The sequence below is a fragment of the Phoenix dactylifera genome, chromosome 4 (assembly GCF_009389715.1).
Source record: "Phoenix dactylifera cultivar Barhee BC4 chromosome 4, palm_55x_up_171113_PBpolish2nd_filt_p, whole genome shotgun sequence".
Classification (NCBI taxonomy): Eukaryota; Viridiplantae; Streptophyta; class Magnoliopsida; order Arecales; family Arecaceae; genus Phoenix; species Phoenix dactylifera.
The window spans coordinates 15,686,869-15,707,733 of NC_052395.1; the positions used below are offsets into that span (position 1 = coordinate 15,686,869).

Genomic DNA, 20,865 nt, shown 5'->3' on the forward strand with positions numbered 1-20,865 from the left:
CTAGTTTGAAGATAACAAAAGTTTAACATTGTAATTTGATTATATTACTATTCACTAAATTAAAAAAAACTTTTTTTTCCAGCCAATATGGAGAATTGATTTTTTTTCTTTCAAAGAAATTATTCATTTACATATGTGCTGAACATGTCAAGCTGTTATAACATGATGATGCATCTATAAATAATGGCATTATGTTTATGTTATAACAGGCCTGCAAAAACTTTTATTATAGTCATTATAGCATGGTGGGGTCATGATACATGATCTCCCTAGAAATTGCTGCCTTTTAATCTTGTTGTTGGTGGTTGGACTTTCCCTTCCTGCCATCCGAAAAGCGGATGGCTGAGAATTAGAAGACAGCTCTCCCCTTTTAACACCCACAAATTTCGTCCCACCTATTTATGTGAACAGGAGATGACTACCTTCATGTATTATAAGAGTTTTATATCGCCAAAGAGCGCATCAAACGTTGATTAGGAGCCCGTCCAACATTCCTTCCCTTAGGCCACCATCGGAGTGCTACTTTCCTCCGACAAATAGAAATTTTGTCAGTTCCTTGGTTGCTTCTATTGACAGGCAATTCTTATGGAGAGCAGCTCGAGTTAAAGAGATAATGCATTTGGATGCATGTAGTAAAACTGGATAGAGAAGCGCAGCCACATGTTATGTTGGTGCTTCCTTGTTCCAAGAAGAGTTCTGGTCTTGTATCCATCATAAATTTGGAGAACAGCTTCCCTATGCTGGATATCTCCTGGTGGCTTGATAGGAAAGCGTAGTTCATCTTCTTTTTGACGTTTCAGATTTTTCAACAAAACCAATGTTTTGGCTCATGGGTTTTGATTCTTTCACTGATTTGGATTGGATAGGGGGGGTGGTGAGAAGTGATGAGTGAAGGAAGAAGGAAGCTTGGATAACATTTCTTCATGCTTGTTAGATTAGGCTTCCTGGTTGCTGCCTCCATCGCAGCTTATGCAGTTCAGCAGGTTAACTGTGCAAGGCCATCTCACGTAAAGCCTTCAGGTACATCTTTGATCTTTCTCATCAATAGAATAGAATAGAAGTATCTATTGCTATAAATGCTGGCAGGTGAAATTCGTAATTCAATAAAGCTTAATTTATGAATTAAAGTTTGTTATGCTCCGCTTCTCCACCAGCATGATTTATTGAAACAATTTCTACTCTAATTGTAAATTGTGACCTTAGAGAATGGGGAGGCAAACCAAAAACCTGATTGGAAAGAAGAGAGACAGGGTGAGCAGGACCAAGATTCTGATGTTACTCAAAGGAAGGATCATGTATGTTTATATATTGATTACCTATATTAGTTTTATTGTGATTAAGTCTGTCTTTTAGCTTCTGAAATCTTTTTAGTGATGCGGATTGCCATTTCCCTCTCTGACAATTGCAGGGGAAGGAAGAAGAGGAAGAAGAAGAGGTTAAAACAATTAGCAATCTCATTAGGCAAGCCCAGGGTCCTGCCCTTGGTCAAATAGAAGATGAAGATGACATGCTGCCTGAATTCGAAAATCTTCTCTCCGGAGAGATAGAATTTACATTACCCAATAATATATTTGATGTCCTAGACAAATCCCAATATGATATTGAGATGGCTAGCAATGCCTCTGAATTGGAGAGGTTACGGAACTTGGTGAAAGAATTGGAGGAGCGTGAGGTGAAGCTTGAAGGAGAATTGCTTGAGTACTATGGCCTTAAAGAACAGGAATCAGACATCGCTGAGTTACAGAAGCAACTAAAGATTAAGATGGTTGAGATTGACATGCTAAACATTACTATTAACTCATTGCAAGCTGAGAGGAAGAAGCTCCAAGGAGAGATTGCGCAAGGTGTTTCAGCAAGGAAGGAATTGGCGGTGGCAAGAAATAAGATCAAGGAGCTTCAGCGGCAGATTGAGCTTGATGCTAGCCAGACCAAAGGGCAGTTGCTGTTGCTGAAACAGCAAGTTACCAGCCTCCAGGAAAAAGAGGAGGCGGCCTCGAGGAAAGATGCTGAAGTGGAGAAGAAGCTCAAAGCTGTGAAGGAGAAGGAGGTGGAGGTAGTTGAGCTGAGGAGGAGAAACAAGGAACTGCAGCATGAGAAGAGAGAGCTAATGATAAAACTGGATGCAGCTGAAGCCAGAGTGGCAGAACTCTCCAACATGACAGAGGTACGTGAAATGTATGAGAATTATATGGTTTGGTAATAATGGAGTATATATTACTAATGGATGGCTGATGCGTGTACAATCTTCACTCTGTGATGGGTGAGGATCAAGATGGTTTATAAGCCTGGTCACCTTAAATGGTTAGATACTTGTGTCTGTTCACTTTTGCTCTAGGTGCATATGATCTATATGTTACAATAATCACCCACTCTTCCTTTCTTCTTCTTCTTCTTCTTCTTTTTTTTCTTGTTCATCTGTTTTTATTCTGAAATGGCATATATAGCTGTGGAGGAACAAGTATGTGGCTGTAAATTGCCCACAATCATTGAGCTTTGGATTTATAGGACAGATATATATTGTATATCTTATTTTATGATAAGTATGAAATTACCGTATCACTTTTTGCAATAATTAAGTCCGTAATTATGGGGAAAATGTGTGTTTTATGTATGTTACAGCCGGTTCTGCAAACATCCAACCACAATTTTCACTCTTTCTTCTTTTCTTTTGCATAGAAGTACCATTATTTTCTCTCCTTACCAAAAATGATGCCTATCTTTTTCTCATTTTTACTTTATAGCATTTGAATCAGGCCACCTTCTGACAGCTCTAGGAACAAAAGAGAGCAACTCCTTGGAGAAAAACTGAGATGTCCTCTGTTTTTTCATTATAAAACAAATGAGCATATTTTGATGATTGTTGTTAAAATGTGCCAAGTAATTGGAGAAGTTCTTCAACAGTCATCATCATTGTTGTGTTGTTCATCATCATATCAGCATATATCTAATTGTTTTTAGTTGTTCTCTTTTCTAGTACACCTGTACACCGATCACTGCATTTTTACTGTCAAGTTAATTGACTTTGTAACAAAACCAAAAGGTTCATAACAGAATCCTGTAGGCTTTGGTAAATCAAAATAGTAGTAAATACAAGATTGAGGGGGGCGGCAAACATGGAGAGCATCTGTCAATTTGGTGCTTCTCAGCTTATAATTTGTACAAAGAGAATTACTTCTGCATGGACAGATTGAACCAAGCATCAGTTCACATTTATTGTAACTGAGCTGTCCTATATCTATACAATTAATCTAACTTTGGCACCCTGCATTGAGTTTTTCAAGTTCTTGATAGTAGTTGATTCCATATTCTTGATACTGGAAAATTTGAATATAAAGAATGCAATAAGTTAAACTGCAAACTGATATTAACTTGTATAGGAACTTTATATCTGACAAACAATTAGGTTTGGTAAAATCAATAATGATTTAAGCATAAAAACATGATACAAGGAGTGAAAGAAAACGTAACTTCATGCTGAAAAAAGATGAGTCATTTGCCTTTGTATGGCAGATCTACAAATGCTCAGTACGGCGTAATACTAGTTTGAACTTGAACAAAATGAAAGACTAAAAGAATGTGAATATTCCTTGAAAATCAAGATTAGATCTAAGCATCACAATACATAGAAATCTGACAACTATTGTCAATCAATTGCAGATTTGCCATTGTGCCTTTATTTGAGCAAAAATTACATTGAGTGAAAAATTAGATTGTAATCATGTAACTAGGTGATTTTTTTTTTTTGGTAAACACACAATCATCGATTTAATAATTATACTTCATGACAGGAAATAGTGATTGACCAAGAAAAATAACTTTACATTATTTAGAGACAAGAAGAGAATCTACGCCAAGGGTGATATTTCTTGCAAATGAACTTCGGGAGTTGTGCAAAAGTAGATCTAATCTAAGAAAATCTTGCTATTAACTTAGGAGAAGCGTTTGCGTTAATTTTTCCTGGACTTAAGCGAAGGTTAAAATATATGTGAACTTCAGTAGTTAAAATGGAGTCAAAAGGTTAATAGAAAGCTAGAATAATCTCAATATGTAAACATTACAAATGTCTTTTTCAATGAACAATCCAGTATAATATGGGAAAACGCAACAAAATCTGAAATTATAAATGTATATTTTCAATTAAGAGGTCACAGCAAATCTGAGAAGTTCAATAACAAGAAAAATTTATGTAAGAAAATATGCGGAAAGCACTTCTTTTTCCATTCTCTGTCTGCAGTGGTAGATTCAAGAAACCAAGGAATTAGCATCATCTGAAGCAACAGTATTAGTAAATGAATACATAAATGTCATCTTCCAAAAATATCATAGTTTTTCAGTATGAACCCAGAAATATTTCTGCAGTATAAATGTTAGGTTGCATTATCATCAGCTGAAGCAACCTAACATTTATACCGCAGTAATGTTGGTTTGGCCCTGCAATCTAGTGATATTTTGGAAGTTAGTATTTTGTGTATTCATTTACTAATACTTTTGTTGAAAAGAAAGGTGGGTCTTGGATCATTTCAATACAAGAAGTATTTATTGTTTGATAAGTGAGTCTGTGGAATAGCTTGGGAGATGGAAGTACTAAACACTTCATTTGCCAACATTTCCAATAGTAGCATACTCAAAACAGAAATGATTGCTTAAATGAATAAAAATTAGTAACATGTTTCAGTGAAGTAGGAAAATTTTCCAACAGTTGAGAGCATTATATATTTGGTTTCAACTTTGTAACTTATATTCTTGCTGGCGATGTTTGTCCAGTCTTCTTAGGTCCAATGCACCTCATACTAGACTGAAGAAACACTGAGCACTATATGCCTATATGTACCCCAAAAAAACATGGCATGAACTAAGATCAGGATCAATAGTCTCCGACTAACCATGAAAAATGTTTGTGACATTTTTTTCCCCTCATGATGCAGAGTGATTTGGTTGCTAGGGCAAGGGAGGAGATTAATAATTTGAGGCATGCCAATGAAGATCTCACAAAGCAAGTGGAAGGTCTACAGATGACCAGGTTCAGTGAAGTAGAGGAATTGGTGTACCTACGCTGGGTAAATGCATGCTTGAGATATGAACTTCGGAATTATCAGACACCATCTGGGAAGATCTCAGCTCGTGATCTTAGCAAGAGTTTGAGCCCCAAGTCCCAAGAGAGAGCTAAACGGCTGATGCAAGAGTATGCAGGATCTGAACGTGGACAAGGTGACACTGATCTAGAGAGTTTTTCCTCCATTCCTTCTTCACCCGGTAGTGAAGACTATGACAATGCTTCCATTGCTAGCTCGTCCAGTAGATACAGCTCCATGAGCAAGAAGCCTAGTCTGATTCAGAAGCTCAAGAAATGGGGAAAGAGCAAGGATGATGCTAGTGTCTTAGCCTCGCCAGCACGGTCTATAGGAGGAAGCTCGCCAATGAGGACTAGCATCAGCCAAAGATCAAGGGGGCCATTGGAAGCTCTAATGCTAAGAAATGCTGGAGATGGTGTTGCCATCACCACGTTTGGGAAGAATGACCAGGATCCAGATGACTTCTTAGACCAAGCGAATCTTCCACGCTTAAGAACCCAGGTTTCTTCCGGCGATGAACTAAACAACGTGGCTGCTTCTTTCCAGCTGATGTCTAGATCGGTTGAAGGTGTGGCCGAGGACAAGTATCCTGCATTCAAGGACCGGCACAAACTCGCATTGGAGAGAGAGAAGGCAATCAAGGAGAAAGCACAGCAAGCTAGAGCAGAAAGATTTGGTGATGGCTCAGCTTCGAGTTCAAACTTCGAGTCTAGAGCTAAGGCGGAGAGGGAAAAACCCATCACTCTACCCACTAAACTTGCACAAATAAAGGAGAAAGTTCCCGGACCTACTACTGATTCAAGCGAGAAGTCCAGCGATGGCAAGGTTGACAGCCCGATAGTTAGCAAGATAAAACTTGCACACATTGAGAAGAGGTCTCCAAGGGTGCCTAGGCCACCTCCTAAACCATCAGGTGGCGCTCCCGGCGCTAACAGCCCTTCAAGTGGTTTACCACCGCCACCTCCACGTCCGCCATTGCCCCCAGGTGCACCTCCACCACCACCCCCACCTGGGGTTCCCGGAGGCCCACCACGCCCTCCGCCACCTCCAGGAGGTCTCCTAAAAGGCCCATCGAGCGGCGATAAAGTTCACCGCGCCCCTGAGCTGGTTGAGTTCTATCAATCTCTCATGAAGCGTGAAGCGAAGAAGGATACAGCATCCATGGCTTCCTCGACATCCAGTGCTGCCGATATTAGAAATAGTATGATTGGGGAAATTGAAAATCGTTCAGCATTTCTTCTAGCTGTAAGCTTTTTCTTTCCCACATGCTGTGACATTTTCCTGGTGTTCTCTTTTTTGGGGGATGTTGAACAAATTAGTTTGCTTCAGGTGAAGGCTGATGTGGAGACACAAGGTGATTTTGTCCAGTCCTTGGCTACTGAGGTTCGAGCTGCAACTTTTGCAAATATTGATGATGTTGTGTCGTTTGTCAGCTGGCTGGATGAGGAACTCTCCTTCTTGGTAAGGAAAAAGCTAATCATCTCAAGCTTCTAAAACACTATAATTTATCTTTAAAAATTAATATATAACTAACATTGAAGAGCTCTCATTCTGAACATCAGTCAAATCTGACTTTTTTTAATTTCTGCAGTTGAGGAAATAAACTTAAAATGCAATTTTGATAATTTGGGTCGTTTTCTTATTTATCTTATCCGATTGATGATTGAACTCTGAGCATTATTCTCTCACCCGATCTTTTGCTTTAGATAATGTCTTACTATTTGCATTGAAGTGTTCGGTGAAATCGAATATTTGAATCTTACTCCTGTGGGTCCATTTCATTTTGGTTTTGTAGGTTGATGAACGAGCAGTTCTTAAACACTTTGATTGGCCCGAGAGTAAAGCTGATGCTTTGAGGGAGGCAGCTTTTGAATATCAAGACCTGATGAAGTTGGAGAAACAAGTTTCATGTTTTGTTGATGATCCAAAACTTCCTTGTGAAGCTGCTCTCAAGAAAATGTATTCATTGCTTGAAAAGTAAGTTCCTGCTTCGCCAAGATGCTAATCTATTCATGTCTTCTCTAAATAGTACTACTTTTCATTGACGATGATTTGCACAACATCAATGGCTGCATCTGTTCCTATTGAAGACTGAGCAGAAAAAATTTGAATGGCTTGCATATTGCTGCGAGCAGACAATACAAGCAGAAGCAGCATATAGATCCTACATGGAGGGATGAGAGAATTTTTTGCATCATCTAATTATTCCTTATGTTTGAATTTTCAGGGTGGAACAAAGTGTCTATGCACTCTTACGTACTCGAGATATGACTATCTCACGCTACAGAGAGTTCGGGATTCCAGTTGATTGGTTGTCAGACTCAGGTGTGGTGGGCAAGGTATGTATTAGTTTCTACAGTGTTACTTCATCCTCGCAATATATAACTAAAGTTATCCCTTGTATCTGTTTTACAAAATATAGCAGGTTTTGACTGAATGAATCTGAAAAAAAAATCCATTCTTTTCAGCCTAGAATATGTTCTTGGCCACTTTACTTTTATGCCTATTGATATCTGATACATTGTCAATCTCACCGGCTGTAAGAAAGATCACTAAATTACAAATTGATATTTTGGCAGATTAAATTGTCATCTGTTCAGCTGGCGAGGAAGTACATGAAGAGGGTTGCCTCAGAGCTTGATGCTTTGAGTGGAACTGAGAAAGAACCAAACAGGGAATTTTTGGTCCTCCAAGGTGTCCGGTTTGCCTTCAGGGTCCATCAGGTAAAATTTTATGAGCTCCTGACCTTTTCTCTTGCATCTTTAATCTGTATACTTGTAGACTAATAGCAATATATCTTAAAGAAGTAGCAACTCTTTATTATTGCATCAATAGCAACTTTTTTGAGTCAAATTTCTCTCATGTATCTTCTTCCAGTTTGCTGGAGGCTTTGACGCAGAGAGCATGAGAGCTTTTGAAGAACTAAGAAGCCGGGTCAACACACAAACAACTGAGCCTCAGAAGTCCTGATACATGAGTGGCTTACTTATTTCATTCTCTCCTTTTTTGTCTTCAATCATATATTGTACATCTCATTTTCCAAATGTAATAGATGAAACATGTCCAGATACATATATTGGCTTTGTTAGTCATCATGTCGTGCATGTATAGCGTTTGCACAAGTTATCTCCAGGCTTATAATGCTTGGAACAAATACTAATTGCATAGGCACCCTGGAGAATTCTACCTGGTAAGTTGATCATAGTTGTATTCTTTTTTTTTCCCACAGAAACTATTTCATTTATTCTGTGCAATTGGACATACCAAAAATTTGAGATATCAGTATTTTCTCTTGCTCCTGGAGTGCAAATTATAGTTTTGTTAAAGATAATTAATCTACTAGGGAGGCAAGGTGGCATCTTCAGCTTATTTGCGCCCCGTATCAGAGCATCATGATTTTTGGCATCTCCTCGTTCAATAGCTAAATTGAAGGTAGAAGAATTCAAACATCGTAATATGTACAATATAGTTTCTAATGGCAATCTTTTAGATCAACATGCCTAACCCTTCAAATCAAAGTTACTAAACTTATGAATAAATATTCAAATCTAATTCCCATTTGATCCGAGATGGGCTCCAAGGGTCCGGATCTGGCTTCCACCCGTTTTATACTTTTATCCCCCCCAAACATTCAATAAACGAAACCGAGGGACCGGACGCAAATCCCCACCCACGGTTTCCACAAATAAGGCATCCTATTCCGGCCCCACCCCTGACCCCCTTGGGGAAGGGGTCATCCCTCCTCACGGGTTAAAAAAGGATTCCCAACCTAACTCTCCCTGTGCTCTTCACACGTGTAAATGCATGCCCGTCAAAAAAGAACCATCCCCACACGCGTCACTTCACCCCTCTTCACCTCCTCCTTTCCCTTGTTATATCACTCCACCCCCCAAACTGCCCCCCACTCTCTCTCTCTCTCTCTCTCGGAAGCTCCATAACCACAGAGCCACCACCAACAAGAATGGCGGACCGTCAGCCCGGCGCAGGCCCACGAGCCCAACGGCCCGCCTCCGGCCAAGTCCTCCTCCGCCGGCTCCAAGACCGCGCCCCCACCTCCACCCAGGTCGTCGGATTCTTGACGCTCGTCATCTCCGGAGGCATCCTTCTCCTCCTAACCGGGCTGACGCTCACTGGCACGGTCGCGGCCCTCGTCTTCTTCGGCCCAATTATCCTGCTCACCAGCCCGATATGGTTCCCGGTCGCCGCCGTCATCTTCATCTCGATCGCCGGGTTCCTGTCGTTCTGCGGGTTCGGCGTGGCGGCCGTGGCTGGCGCGACGTGGCTGTACCGCTATTTCAGCGGCCGCCACCCGGTGGGGAGCGACCGGGTCGACTCTGCGCGGAGCCGGATCGCCGACACGGCGAGCCATATGAAGGACTATGCCCGGGAGTATGGTGGCTATCTTCACAGCCGGATGAAGGATGCCGCGCCGGGAGCTTGAGCTCAGATCTTTTAATGGGGTTCAGCGGTTTTGTTGGAGTTCTTGCCGTTGAGTTACTACTGTTTTACTGCCGCTTGCGGACGTTCTGTTTGGTTTGCTTTCTTATGCGTGCCATGAGTTAGTGTTAAGAGGACTGATTTTAGTCATATGGGCTTTGGTGATGAAAGGTTTACTAGGGTTGGGGCTGGCGAATGGTGATGATATGGGCTTTGATGGAGATCAAACGCTGCAGTTTTGGTATGATTTTTAGACAATTTTATGTTTGCGTGAATGGTTTTAGGTATATTGCACCCAATCTATCTAGCGTGTGTGTGTGTGTGTATATATATATATGAGATGAAATGGATCTACAATGAAGTATGATGCGGAGTCTCTGTAATTGGTTAATGATCTAAGATTTGGATCCAGCAGGTTTGCATGAGTGGAACCTATTAATGGTCCGACCTCTTCTTAAACTTATGTTACCTATCTAGCGTATCTTCAACAAATCCAATTTTTTTTATTGAAAGAATTTGTCTAATTAAAACAAAATTTGATATTAAAATTATGGTAAAAAATAAAAATAAATTTTCCTTTTCGTTTCCAAGCAAAATCTGATTTATTAATAAAGAACTACATATTATGAACATCAGTCCAAGCCAAACCAACCAATGAATTAGGTTACCACGTTACGAATACCACAAAATTCAAATGGTACCTAATGACAGAACCACATGATATAATTTCCAGTCGGAGGTGCACTTGGATAGCCGTTGGAGCTGTAATTTTCTTGTTATCTAACAAGAGGAAAAGGGATATAATTTTCTCATTTCGTTTTGTTAATGTAATTTCCTTCCTTTTTTTCTGTTATAAAAAAAAATAAAGGCTTTGAAGAGATAGAGCCCGTCCGTCACACATTATGCAAGCATTGTCTCATCTCAACAAATCTTTAACATTATTGGTTATAACGATCAAGCTTATCCAATTCATGGAAGACAAGTGCAACCCGTCTCATGCCAGCAAAGGGTATTTTTGTAATATCCAGTGGACCGTCTCAAAGTATGACTCAAAGGAGTAGTGGGAAGAAATTATCCCAATTATTATTGATCAAGAGTATGAGGGTTCAGGCTGTATCTTTGGCACCGAAAAATGGTTCATCTTCTTTCATGACATGTTGAATTGTGCAATGGTTGCTTCAAGATCTATATAGATCAATGAAAGAAATATGTAATGCTTTAAGATCTATATAATTAACATGCAATCTAATAATTGATATCGAGAAAGAAGATCAATCATTCCTTCATGCCAAAGATACAATCTAAACCGACTCACTCACGGTGGCATTTCTTTTCTTTATGAATCATTTGTAAATTCGAGTTTAGGTTTGAGGTATAAATAGGATTCCATCATATGCCACTTCTGGAAGTTCAAAATCCAACAAGGTTTGCCGGACTTGGAACCTTTTGGTTTTATTTTTGGTAGTGGGGTGGCCAGGCCTCAAAGTGAGTCCTGAATCCAACAAAAGTCATCAACTAACAGCAGAAGAGGAAGTGGGGCGATCAGCTTCAGAGTCTAGCATGACTGCACGAGAGTGCTTCATAACCAGCAAGGCTTTCTACAGATGAACTAGCCCTGCAGTTCTTGGCATAGATACAGATTGCCATTCCTTGATGCTGTTATATTTTCCTCTGTTCTAGGCCTCTAGGTGATTGATGCTAATCCATGTACCACTATAGTTTCATTTTATCTTTTCAGATTAGGATGTAGTAAAGCAACATAGACCAAGGTAGTTGATCTCTTTCTTGCACAAAGCTTGCAAACTTAGATTTCGTTTGGCTCGTGAGAAAAGAAGAAAAAGTATGGTCAACTAGAAAATTGAGAAACATCTCATGTTTGGTTAAAGTTTACAAATGAGAGGGATTGGAAAATAGTTTTACAATGAAAATAAGATTCCAATTTTTCATGAAAAAGAAAAATTTATGTAGCACATAAAAAAGTCAATTTCCATATATTAAAAATGGAATTTTTTTTCTTCCAAAAACACTCTTAAGCATTTAGTTAGAATGAGATAATTTTTTTTTTGTTAAGGGTAAAATAGGTATCTTATACAACTTTTTCGAAATGCAGATGTCCAACTAAACATAAGCTATTTTGAAATGTGTCATTTTTTTGTGGTCAACCAAACATTCAAAAAGCACCTTTCCAGACATCATATATGCGTGCAGCTTTCCAAAAAAAAAAATTCTAGTTAGAAAAAATTCTTCCAAATGAGTCCTTAAAGTTTGAGAGGTCTTTTTGGTCCATTATGAGTTCCTTAGCCATGGATATTTTAGCAATGATATTAGGCTAGAAGACTATGCCCATTTGGATGAGAGATTGGTGGAGTCTATTGCAATAACTTAAATACAACATAAAAATTTTCCAGTTACTGGTTCATCTTGGCAATATTTATAGGCTTTGCTGCCACTTTAAATTTGCATGGGCAATTGATCTTGAGCTTCATTCTCTTGAACTTGCTGTTGCATTTATGTTGCCATTTTGGAACTATCCCTGACCCATATTTTAGATTTTTATTCTAACTCTTTTTTTTTTTTTTTGCTAATGAAAAAAGGGGTAGGGGGGAGGAAGGGACAAGCCCACCCCCGCGTAGCAGCCCCCACTGGGCCCCCGCCCCGCCAGGAGAATGTTCGATGCGGGTAGAAATGGCCGTGTGTTGGGCACCCCGACCGGTTTTACTCATACCCTCACCACCCGTAGGCCCGGCTCAGCTACTCCTCTGAGCTCTGGCTCAAGTCCCACGTATGAGTACGTCACACCCGGCACCACCCCGGCTACTAGCAGTTCAAGAGCGGTCCTACACCACAAGTCCAAGCAGTAGCCAAAGTAATGAGCTTCGGTCCACAATTTAATCGTCGCCGCAGCGATTCGAACTTGGACCTCATTATAATATAGTTTTTTTAACAAAAAAGGTTTATGAAACAAAGTAATGAAAGTACAAAGATTAGCCTGGGCTAACCAAAATTTATATCTAAAGAAGAGGAGACGGTATACCTTCATTATTTGAAGGCATCCTTATACATGTATTCCTGCCACTGGAAATCTTTCTCAAAATGTGCTTCTCAGTTTCTTTTACTTGCATTTTGTTCATCAGAGAGAGAATGTTCCGTGATTTTCCTTCATCCCTTGTTCCGTAGCTCCTGAGATTTTAAAATACAAAAATCTTAATTCTCGTTAATTATATCTTCAATTTTTTTCTCATATTTGCAGGTGAGTTTCTCACATTGATGATTTTATGAACAAATCCATATCCAAGTTCAAATCCGTCAAACTCCTCCACAAGCAAGTTATAAATTTACCTCAAAAAATTATGAACTCCTGAGTTCACCTTTTTACCTCAAAAAATTTATATCTGCTTTTAGATTCGCAGATCTATCAATGCATACGATGTCACTACTCAAATGATTGTAATGACATAAGAGTCTTATATATAACAGACCATAATTTTATCGTCCAATTGACCGTAACTTGTGAATTCAGTTAATATTATTTTCATGAACAACGAAAAATTTAAGTTCAGTTATTATATGATAATTTTGTTTTTGTCTAATAATAGCATGTTGTGTAGACCCCTGGCTTTACAAAAATGATGGTTTATATGCAAGTGATTTGTATATGCATTAAACTTACAGCAAGTGTATGATCACACCTATATATTTTCTATGATAAAATATGCAAATAAAGCATAACAATTACATACACAGTGCTTTCAAGATAATTCATTGTTACTTCAGTTTAATCCATATACATTATATATATGCATAATAATTTAACTATTTTTGAAATAGTTTTAAATTATATAAAGCTTTCAAAAAGAAAAAACTATCCTAACCCGAAATTGTTGGGGATTGTCTTCCAAGTTGGAAAACATGGAGCTACGCATATTTAGAGTATTTGGGTCAAGGAAGATAGATTTGTGGTGGTTGGGTTTGGTTTGAGCTGAGATATTTATTTATTGATCTAGAAATTTCAACTAAAAAGTTTATTGTAATCCAGAATCATTGGGAATTATGTTCCAAGTTAAAAACATGAAGCTATGCAAATTTCATGCGTTTGGGTCGTGGAGGTTCATCTATAATGACTTGACCAAATGGCTTTCAAGATGATCATTCGATATAAAAGTAATAGGGCTGGACTAAATGCAGACCAAACCGGGTGTCCTGGCATCAAATTCTGTAGTCTTAAAACTTTAAGGAAAACATTTTCCCCTAATTCCAAGCAGACGCATGGGATGACACAAAAGAGCAAAGATCTCATGCCATTTCGGTGCAACACCTTTGCTTGCTAGAAGAAACAAGGCTTCACCAAAACACTGTTAGAAATGGATTCACAGCACCTTGGATTGACAGAGGAAGAGAAGAAACAGAGTAAGAGAAGAGAGACGAATGATGGCAATACTTTTCTCTCGAAGGTACTCAGCCACCTAAGACTGTAGTCACCTCCTCTATTTATATTGAAAAAAAAAGGTCTACAAGGCTTTTAAAAAAAAATAACTAGAAGGATGAAATCACGGCAGAAGTTTCTGCCAAAGATTGTAACTACGCAACTATCTACCCGTTCAAGCAAAAGATCCGGTAACAGCTTGGATTTGAAATTTAAATTACACCCTACTTTTTATCACACCCCCTTAATTTAAATTAGTGAAACTCCAAGTTGCCTTCGAAAGTTGCAAAAAAATTTTTTTCCCAGAGCTTTAGTGAAAATATCTGCCAATTGATCATTGGTGCTGCAGTACTCCATTTGAATTTCTCCTTTGTCCACCAGCTCTCGGATGAAATGGTGCCGAACTTCGATATGCTTGGTGCGACCATGGAACACAGGATTTTTTGTCATTGCAATGGTGGATTTGTTGTCGCAGTAGATTTGGGTTGCTCCATCTTGCCTTTCTTGGAGATCTGCTAGAATTCGCCGAAGCCAAATTGTTTGACATGCTGCACTTGTAGCTGCTATGTATTCTGCTTCTGAACTTGAAAGAGTAACAGATTCCTGCTTCTTTGTCGCCCAAGATATTACTCCAGAGCCAAGACTGTGCACAAATCCAGAAGTGCTTTTCCTGCTATCAGCACAACCAGCCCAATCACTATCAGTATAAGAATATAATTTAAAAACATCCACCTGTCCATAGCGAATACCATAACTAAGAGTCCCTTTGATATATCTAAGAACTCTTTTTGCTGCTCCATAGTGATGCTTGCTTGGATTGTGCATGAATCTGGACAACAGACTAACTGAAAACATAATATCTGGCCTAGAATGAGTCAGATAAATTAATCCTCCAATTAAACTTCTGTATTGCTTTTCATCTGTTTTTTCAACACCATTATCTAAAACAAGCTTATCATTGGAATTCATCGGAATGTTTACCGGCTTACAAGCAGACATATGAAATCTTTTCAATAAATCTTTGGCATATTTTTCTTGACACAGAAAAATTCCATTAGAATCTTGAATAATTTCCATCCCTAAAAAATAATGCAAAAGTCCCAAATCTGTCATTTCAAATTCTGACATCATGCATTTTTTAAACTCTTTAAGCAAACTCATAGAATTTCCGGTATAAATCATATCATCCACATATAGACAAACAATGATAATTTCCATACCTTGGGTCTTTATATATAGAGTGGGCTCACTTGCACTTTTTTGAAAATTGTGTTGAAGAAAATAGTTATTAATTCTACTGTACCAAGCCCTTGGAGCTTGTTTCAGTCCATACAAAGCTTTCTCCAATTTGTAAACTTTTTCTTCTTGGTCTTTTACTTCAAATCCTTGAGGTTGTTTTACATATACCTCCTCTTGCAATTTTCCATTAAGAAAAGCGGATTTCACATCAAATTGAAAAACCTGCCATTTTTTCTGAGCTGCCAGGGCTAAAACTGTTCTGATAGTATCAATTCTAGCAACAGGAGAAAAAATTTCTGAGAAATCAATACCTGGAATCTGAGCATAACCTTTGGCAACTAACCGAGCTTTATGCTTTTGCAGTGTACCATCAGCATTGAACTTGGACTTGTAGATCCACTTGAGTCCAATTGCTTCTTTTTCTGGGGGTAGATCAACTAGCTTCCACGTCTTATTTTTTTCAATGGCTTGCATTTCTTCTTTCATAGCCTGAACCCATTCTGTTTTCTGTACTGCATCTTCAAAACAAGTAGGCTCAAACATAAAACATGCAAAATCAACAGATCGGTAAATATCTGAAATCCTTCGAAATTTTGGTGGAGGTGAGTCAGAATCACATCTTTCATATGCATCTGAATCATCAGAATCACTTGTATGCATATCAGAATCACTAGGTATGTTATGCAGACTAGGAGATGTAAGTGAGGTATTTTCATCAAACAATGCGGGCGGGGTGTTGACATCAGGCAAAACTTTATTACCTTCTTCCATTAGAACTATAGGAATTTCAGCCACATTAAAATTCCAAGTTCTGTTTTCATCAAAAATCACATCACGACTAATGATCAATTTTTTAGTTACAGGATCATATAGTCGATAACCTTTTGTTTCATTACTATACCCCACAAATATGCATTTAATACTTTTGTCATCTAGTTTGTTTCTTTTTTCAGTTGGAACATGAGCATATGCAACACAGCCAAATATTTTCAAATAACTCACATTAGGCTTTCTTCTATACCATGCTTCATAAGGTGTTTTACCTTGTACTGCTTTGGTGGGAAAACGGTTCAGCAAATGAACTGTAGTAGCCACAGCTTCTGCCCAGAACACCTTTGGTACAGCCTTTTCTTTTAGCATACATCTGGCTATCTCAACCACAACTCGATTTTTCCGCTCTGCTACTCCATTTTGTTGGGGAGTGTAACTCGCAGTTAATTCTCTATGGATACCTGCATTTCTGCAAAAAATAGTGAATTCTTTGGAAGTGAATTCACCCCCTCTATCAGTACGTAGAGTTTTAATAAAGCATCCACTCTCCTTTTCCACAAAAGCTTTGAAAGTTTTGAAAACAGAAAATGTGTCAGACTTTGCTTTTAAAAAATGCACCCACATCATCCTTGTGCAGTCATCTGTAAACAGTAAAAAATATTTGCTACCACCCTGTGAGGTTGTCTGCATAGGCCCACAAATATCTGCATGTACAAGTGCTAGGCGCTCTTGGGCTCTCCAAGAATTCCCTGTCTGAAAAGAATTCCTATGATGTTTTCCAAACACACAGGATTCACAAATACTGCCATCATTTTGAATTTTTGGTAAGCCAACTACCATGTTTTTTTGACTCATCAGTTCTAATCCTCCATAATTCAAATGACCATATCTTTTATGCCATAAGGAAGATTCATCGGAGGCTGTAACAGTTAATGCGTGCAAGGATAATTCAGAAAACTGTAAAGGAAACATTTTATTTTTTGTTATTTTTACTTCAACTACCATTTTTCCAGTTTTCTTGTCATAAACCTCACATTTGTCATCATCAAAAATAGCAGAATAACCTTTTCTCATTAGTTGTCCAACACTAATAAGATTTTGTTTTAAACCAGGAATAAACATCACATCATGAATAAGTTTTTTACCATTCTTTGTGTCTACAGCAACTGTTCCTTTTCCTTGCACCTCCACTTCACTATTATTCCCCATCCGAACTGTGGATCTGACTGAAGTATCAATCTGTTGAAATATCTTTCTGTCACCTGTCATATGGTTACTGCATCCACTATCCAAAAACCAAACACAACTTGAACAATCATCAGCAGAGGCCAAGAAAAAAATATTTTCCTCATCTTTCTTTTCACTGCTACTCTCTTCATGGTAATTAGCTTGATTTTTGTGCCAGCAATTTTTATCAAGATGACCATATTTTTTACAGTGAGAGCAGAAAGGAACATTGGGATTTTTATTTTTGTACCAACAGTCTTTTTCAATGTGTCCAACCTTTTTGCAAAGAAAACATTGTCTAGTTTCTTTGTTACCTTCATTGAAATTCCTCTGGCTGTCATTTGATCGGCCTCGACCCCTTCCTCGAGTGCCGAATCGACCACGGCCTCTGCCGCCATTTTGACCTCTGCCATGAGATCGGTTCTCTTGAATTTTTGGTTGTTCTTTTTTCTGCTCTGTCCTCATTTGTAAAGCATGTTCTAATATTTCACCTGAAGATCTGTTAATTCTTTGTTCATGAACCAAAAGCGAGCCCATTAATTCATTCATAGACAAGGTACTTAAATCTTTAGACTCTTCAATAGCAGTAGCAACAATATCAAATTTTGTAGTCAGACTTCTCAAAATTTTTTCTATCACTGTTTGTTCTCTTAAATTTTCACCCAGAGATCTAATTTGATTTACAATAGAAGAAACTCTTGTGAAGAAATCAGTGATAGACTCAGAATCTTTCATGAAAAAAGTTTCAAACTCACGTCGAAGAATTTGAAGCTTAACAGTGATTACCTTGTCTGTTCCTTTGAATCCACTTTTTAGGATATCCCAGGCCTCTTTTGATGTTTTAGCTGACATGATGCGAGGGAACAAGGTCTCATCCATTGCTTGCTGTAGATACAAAAGCGCCTTCGCATCCTTCAGTTGGTTTTCTTTCATTTCAGTTTTCTGGTCATCTGATATTGCTGGGTCCTCAAGATTATATTCTACAAAACCATGTTCTACCAAATTCCATAGATCTTGTGAAACAAATAAAGTCCTCATTTTAACAGACCAAAACTGATAATTGTCACCTTTGAAAATAGGAAGAAGTGGACTTACACCAATACCTGCCATCCTTTTGTTTTTTTGTTTTTTTTGTCTCCCAGATCGCTTGATCTCTACTCTTTAATCAACTTTGGAGACGATCTCTTCCTTTGCTCTGACCGTTTGCACTTCTAACCTTGCTCTGATACCACTCTGTTAGAAATGGATTCACAGCACCTTGGATTGACAGAGGAAGAGAAGAAACAGAGTAAGAGAAGAGAGACGAATGATGGCAATACTTTTCTCTCGAAGGTACTCAGCCACCTAAGACTGTAGTCACCTCCTCTATTTATATTGAAAAAAAAAGGTCTACAAGGCTTTTAAAAAAAAATAACTAGAAGGATGAAATCACGGCAGAAGTTTCTGCCAAAGATTGTAACTACGCAACTATCTACCCGTTCAAGCAAAAGATCCGGTAACAGCTTGGATTTGAAATTTAAATTACACCCTACTTTTTATCAAACACCACCAATTCGAGCGTATCCGAGCTTTCTTCTATGGACACCTGCATCCAAACTCTCTTTCGGTGGCTTATCTCGAAGCAGGGCGAGGGGTGAACTGGTCAACGGTTTCTTCTTTACCCAGCCACGCCACGCCGCAGTCCATTCGTCAGCCACCACGCCTCTCTCCTTCTCCCTTGCGTGTCATGATATACAACATAGTCTCCGGGAGGTGAATCTAAATTAACGAGACTTGAAACCTACTCTCCCTTCACTTCAACCCACGAACTCCCATTCTGAGCGATTCTCATAGGCCTCACAAGGCATGCAGAAGCTAGTAATTAACAGAAAAAATACCCTCAGAACAACCATTAAAGTATGTCCTAAAACATAACAAATCCTGTAGTACTTCTTTTATTTACTCATGTACAAATTAAACAAAACTTCAACTAATTAAAACCCAACTAATTCCGAACACAAAAAATATCATGATCATTAACAAACACAAAGAAGAGAGAGGGAGAGAGAGCGACAAAGCTGAGTTTGTAGGGAGAAGCGCTAGTTGCTCTTGGCCACTTTTTCCGAGTGAACGACGGCGTTATGGAAGGCGAAAGAAGGCAGTGGGCTTCGAAGAGGCGACCGGGGAACGGGGAGCTCCTTGAGCTGCCTCCCGGCGCTGTCATAGTATATGGCACCTGAAAAATCTAAAGGCTGGCACTTCTCCCCCATCAGTATCGTTCTCTGCCACAGTCGCTCCTCCTCTTCCATCTCTTCCTCTTCTTCAGATGAGTTGCTCCTCCTGTCGTCATCCCCTCTCCCCTTGTCGCCTTTGTTCTTGGCGTGGAGGAAGGGGATGAAGCCGCCCCCCCGCGCGAGGAAGGGAGCAGCCTTACTCTTGCTGAGAGACAGCTTGGAGAAGGTCCGGTGGCTCCGGACCCTCCTGGTCGCACGCGACATGTGCTTGGTGCAGGTGTTCACGAGCACCGATACCGTGTCGAAGAGATCGCCGATGGCCATGTCGATCACAGGCTTCTCCTATACTGGTGCTGTGATGGTAGAGAGTTAGGCATGAAACTTTCTTTTGGGAGGTGGTGTTCGGATGCCTCCAAGAAAGTTATACATTTATGGTGGGAAAGGTGGGAGGGTCACGAGACTTTTGACCCGGTTTGGAGGTGAGGTGAGGCTTGGTTTCTTCATGCGATCCTTCGTGGCCTTTCATTTATCGACCTGATTTCTTTAGTCGCCCAGTGGGAACGTTCAAAGGTCGTTGGTCTGCTTGCTTGAAATAATTTGGATTTGGAACACCGAGCAAACAGTTTGAACTTGGAAGATGGGTGACCCACACAAAGGAACGGATGGTAAAGAACTTGGAAGGTCGAGAAGTCTCGGATTTTAGTGGAGTTGTGCTTGTGAGTGCGTTAACTAGTAGTTTGGCTGTTAAAGGTTGCGATGCATGTAAGGTCTGATAACATCCTGGCAATGGCCCAATTGAGATGACTTTTTGAACCTTTATGCTGTGTAAGGATTCCTTATCTATAACAACTTTCAATTTCTGGAATATTTAATAGAATCGAAACTCATGACATCCTCTGAATATAAATAACAAGTACCAACTACTCGAGCTAAGTCGGAAAAAATATATATATATTTCTGGATCACATTGTTTGGTGGGATTTGTGCTCATATTTTTTTGAAAATGACTCTAATGCTTATGTAAGTTAAATGATTTATTAATATGAACAATAAATAAAGAAAGGAGCTGGAGAAAGTCTGTATCTTTGTGTTGAAAGAAACATAATGCATATCAAAAGAAATCAATAAATTTTCTTGGTCTATAGATGTGCTATCTGATAGCTTTTACTCTTCTGTAGAACAATTAATTTTGTCGCTGTTTACTGTTTGTTTATAGTCAATTAGAAGGGGGTGGAGAAGAGGGAGAAAAAAGGCCGGGGAGCCCAGGCCAAAAACCCCAATATCTCAAACCTTCTCTCTTTAAGCAAGATCACGAGAGAAAAAAAAATATGAAGTGGAACAAGAAGTAACTGTCTACGCATATAGTTCCAGCATGGTGCAAGAAGAAACGGTGTTCAATTGTAATTAGAAAAATGAGGACATTCTCTTTTAGATCAAAGAAGATGGTTTTAATTATGAGAGTATTAGAGTGGTGATAAATTTT

At 39.0% G+C, this 20,865-nt stretch overlaps 3 protein-coding genes across 3 annotated transcripts; 2 read left to right on the forward strand and 1 right to left on the reverse strand.

Annotated features, from left to right (window-relative positions):
* The first annotated feature begins 559 nt into the window (after positions 1-559).
* LOC103722274 (protein CHUP1, chloroplastic) lies at positions 560-8,347 on the forward strand. The gene is made up of 9 exons (XM_008812760.4): positions 560-1,020; positions 1,204-1,295; positions 1,409-2,164; positions 4,926-6,317; positions 6,402-6,533; positions 6,868-7,049; positions 7,300-7,411; positions 7,652-7,795; positions 7,950-8,347. The coding sequence occupies exons 1-9, from the start codon at positions 924-926 to the stop codon at positions 8,040-8,042; spliced, it is 3,000 nt and encodes a 999-aa protein (XP_008810982.2). The 5' UTR covers positions 560-923; the 3' UTR covers positions 8,043-8,347.
* A 569-nt stretch (positions 8,348-8,916) lies between these two features.
* On the forward strand, positions 8,917-9,931 carry LOC103722275 (oleosin-like). Its single transcript, XM_008812761.4, has one exon. The coding sequence runs from the start codon at positions 9,034-9,036 to the stop codon at positions 9,511-9,513; it is 480 nt and encodes a 159-aa protein (XP_008810983.1). The 5' UTR covers positions 8,917-9,033; the 3' UTR covers positions 9,514-9,931.
* Positions 9,932-18,841: 8,910 nt separating this feature from the next.
* LOC120110513 lies at positions 18,842-19,793 on the reverse strand. The gene has a single exon (XM_039125650.1). The coding sequence runs from the start codon at positions 19,704-19,706 to the stop codon at positions 19,248-19,250; it is 459 nt and encodes a 152-aa protein (XP_038981578.1). The 5' UTR covers positions 19,707-19,793; the 3' UTR covers positions 18,842-19,247.
* Positions 19,794-20,865: the final 1,072 nt, after the last annotated feature.

Coding starts and splice junctions, on each gene's coding strand:
- LOC103722275 (XM_008812761.4), top strand. CDS start 9,034: ATGGCGGACCGTCAGCCCGGCGCAGGCCCACGAGCCCAACGGCCCGCC.
- LOC120110513 (XM_039125650.1), bottom strand. CDS start 19,706: ATGGCCATCGGCGATCTCTTCGACACGGTATCGGTGCTCGTGAACACC.
- LOC103722274 (XM_008812760.4), top strand. CDS start 924: ATGCTTGTTAGATTAGGCTTCCTGGTTGCTGCCTCCATCGCAGCTTAT. Junction 7,050..7,299: donor ATGTATTCATTGCTTGAAAA/GTAAGTTCCTGC, acceptor TTGAATTTTCAG/GGTGGAACAAAGTGTCTATG. Junction 7,796..7,949: donor TTGCCTTCAGGGTCCATCAG/GTAAAATTTTAT, acceptor ATCTTCTTCCAG/TTTGCTGGAGGCTTTGACGC.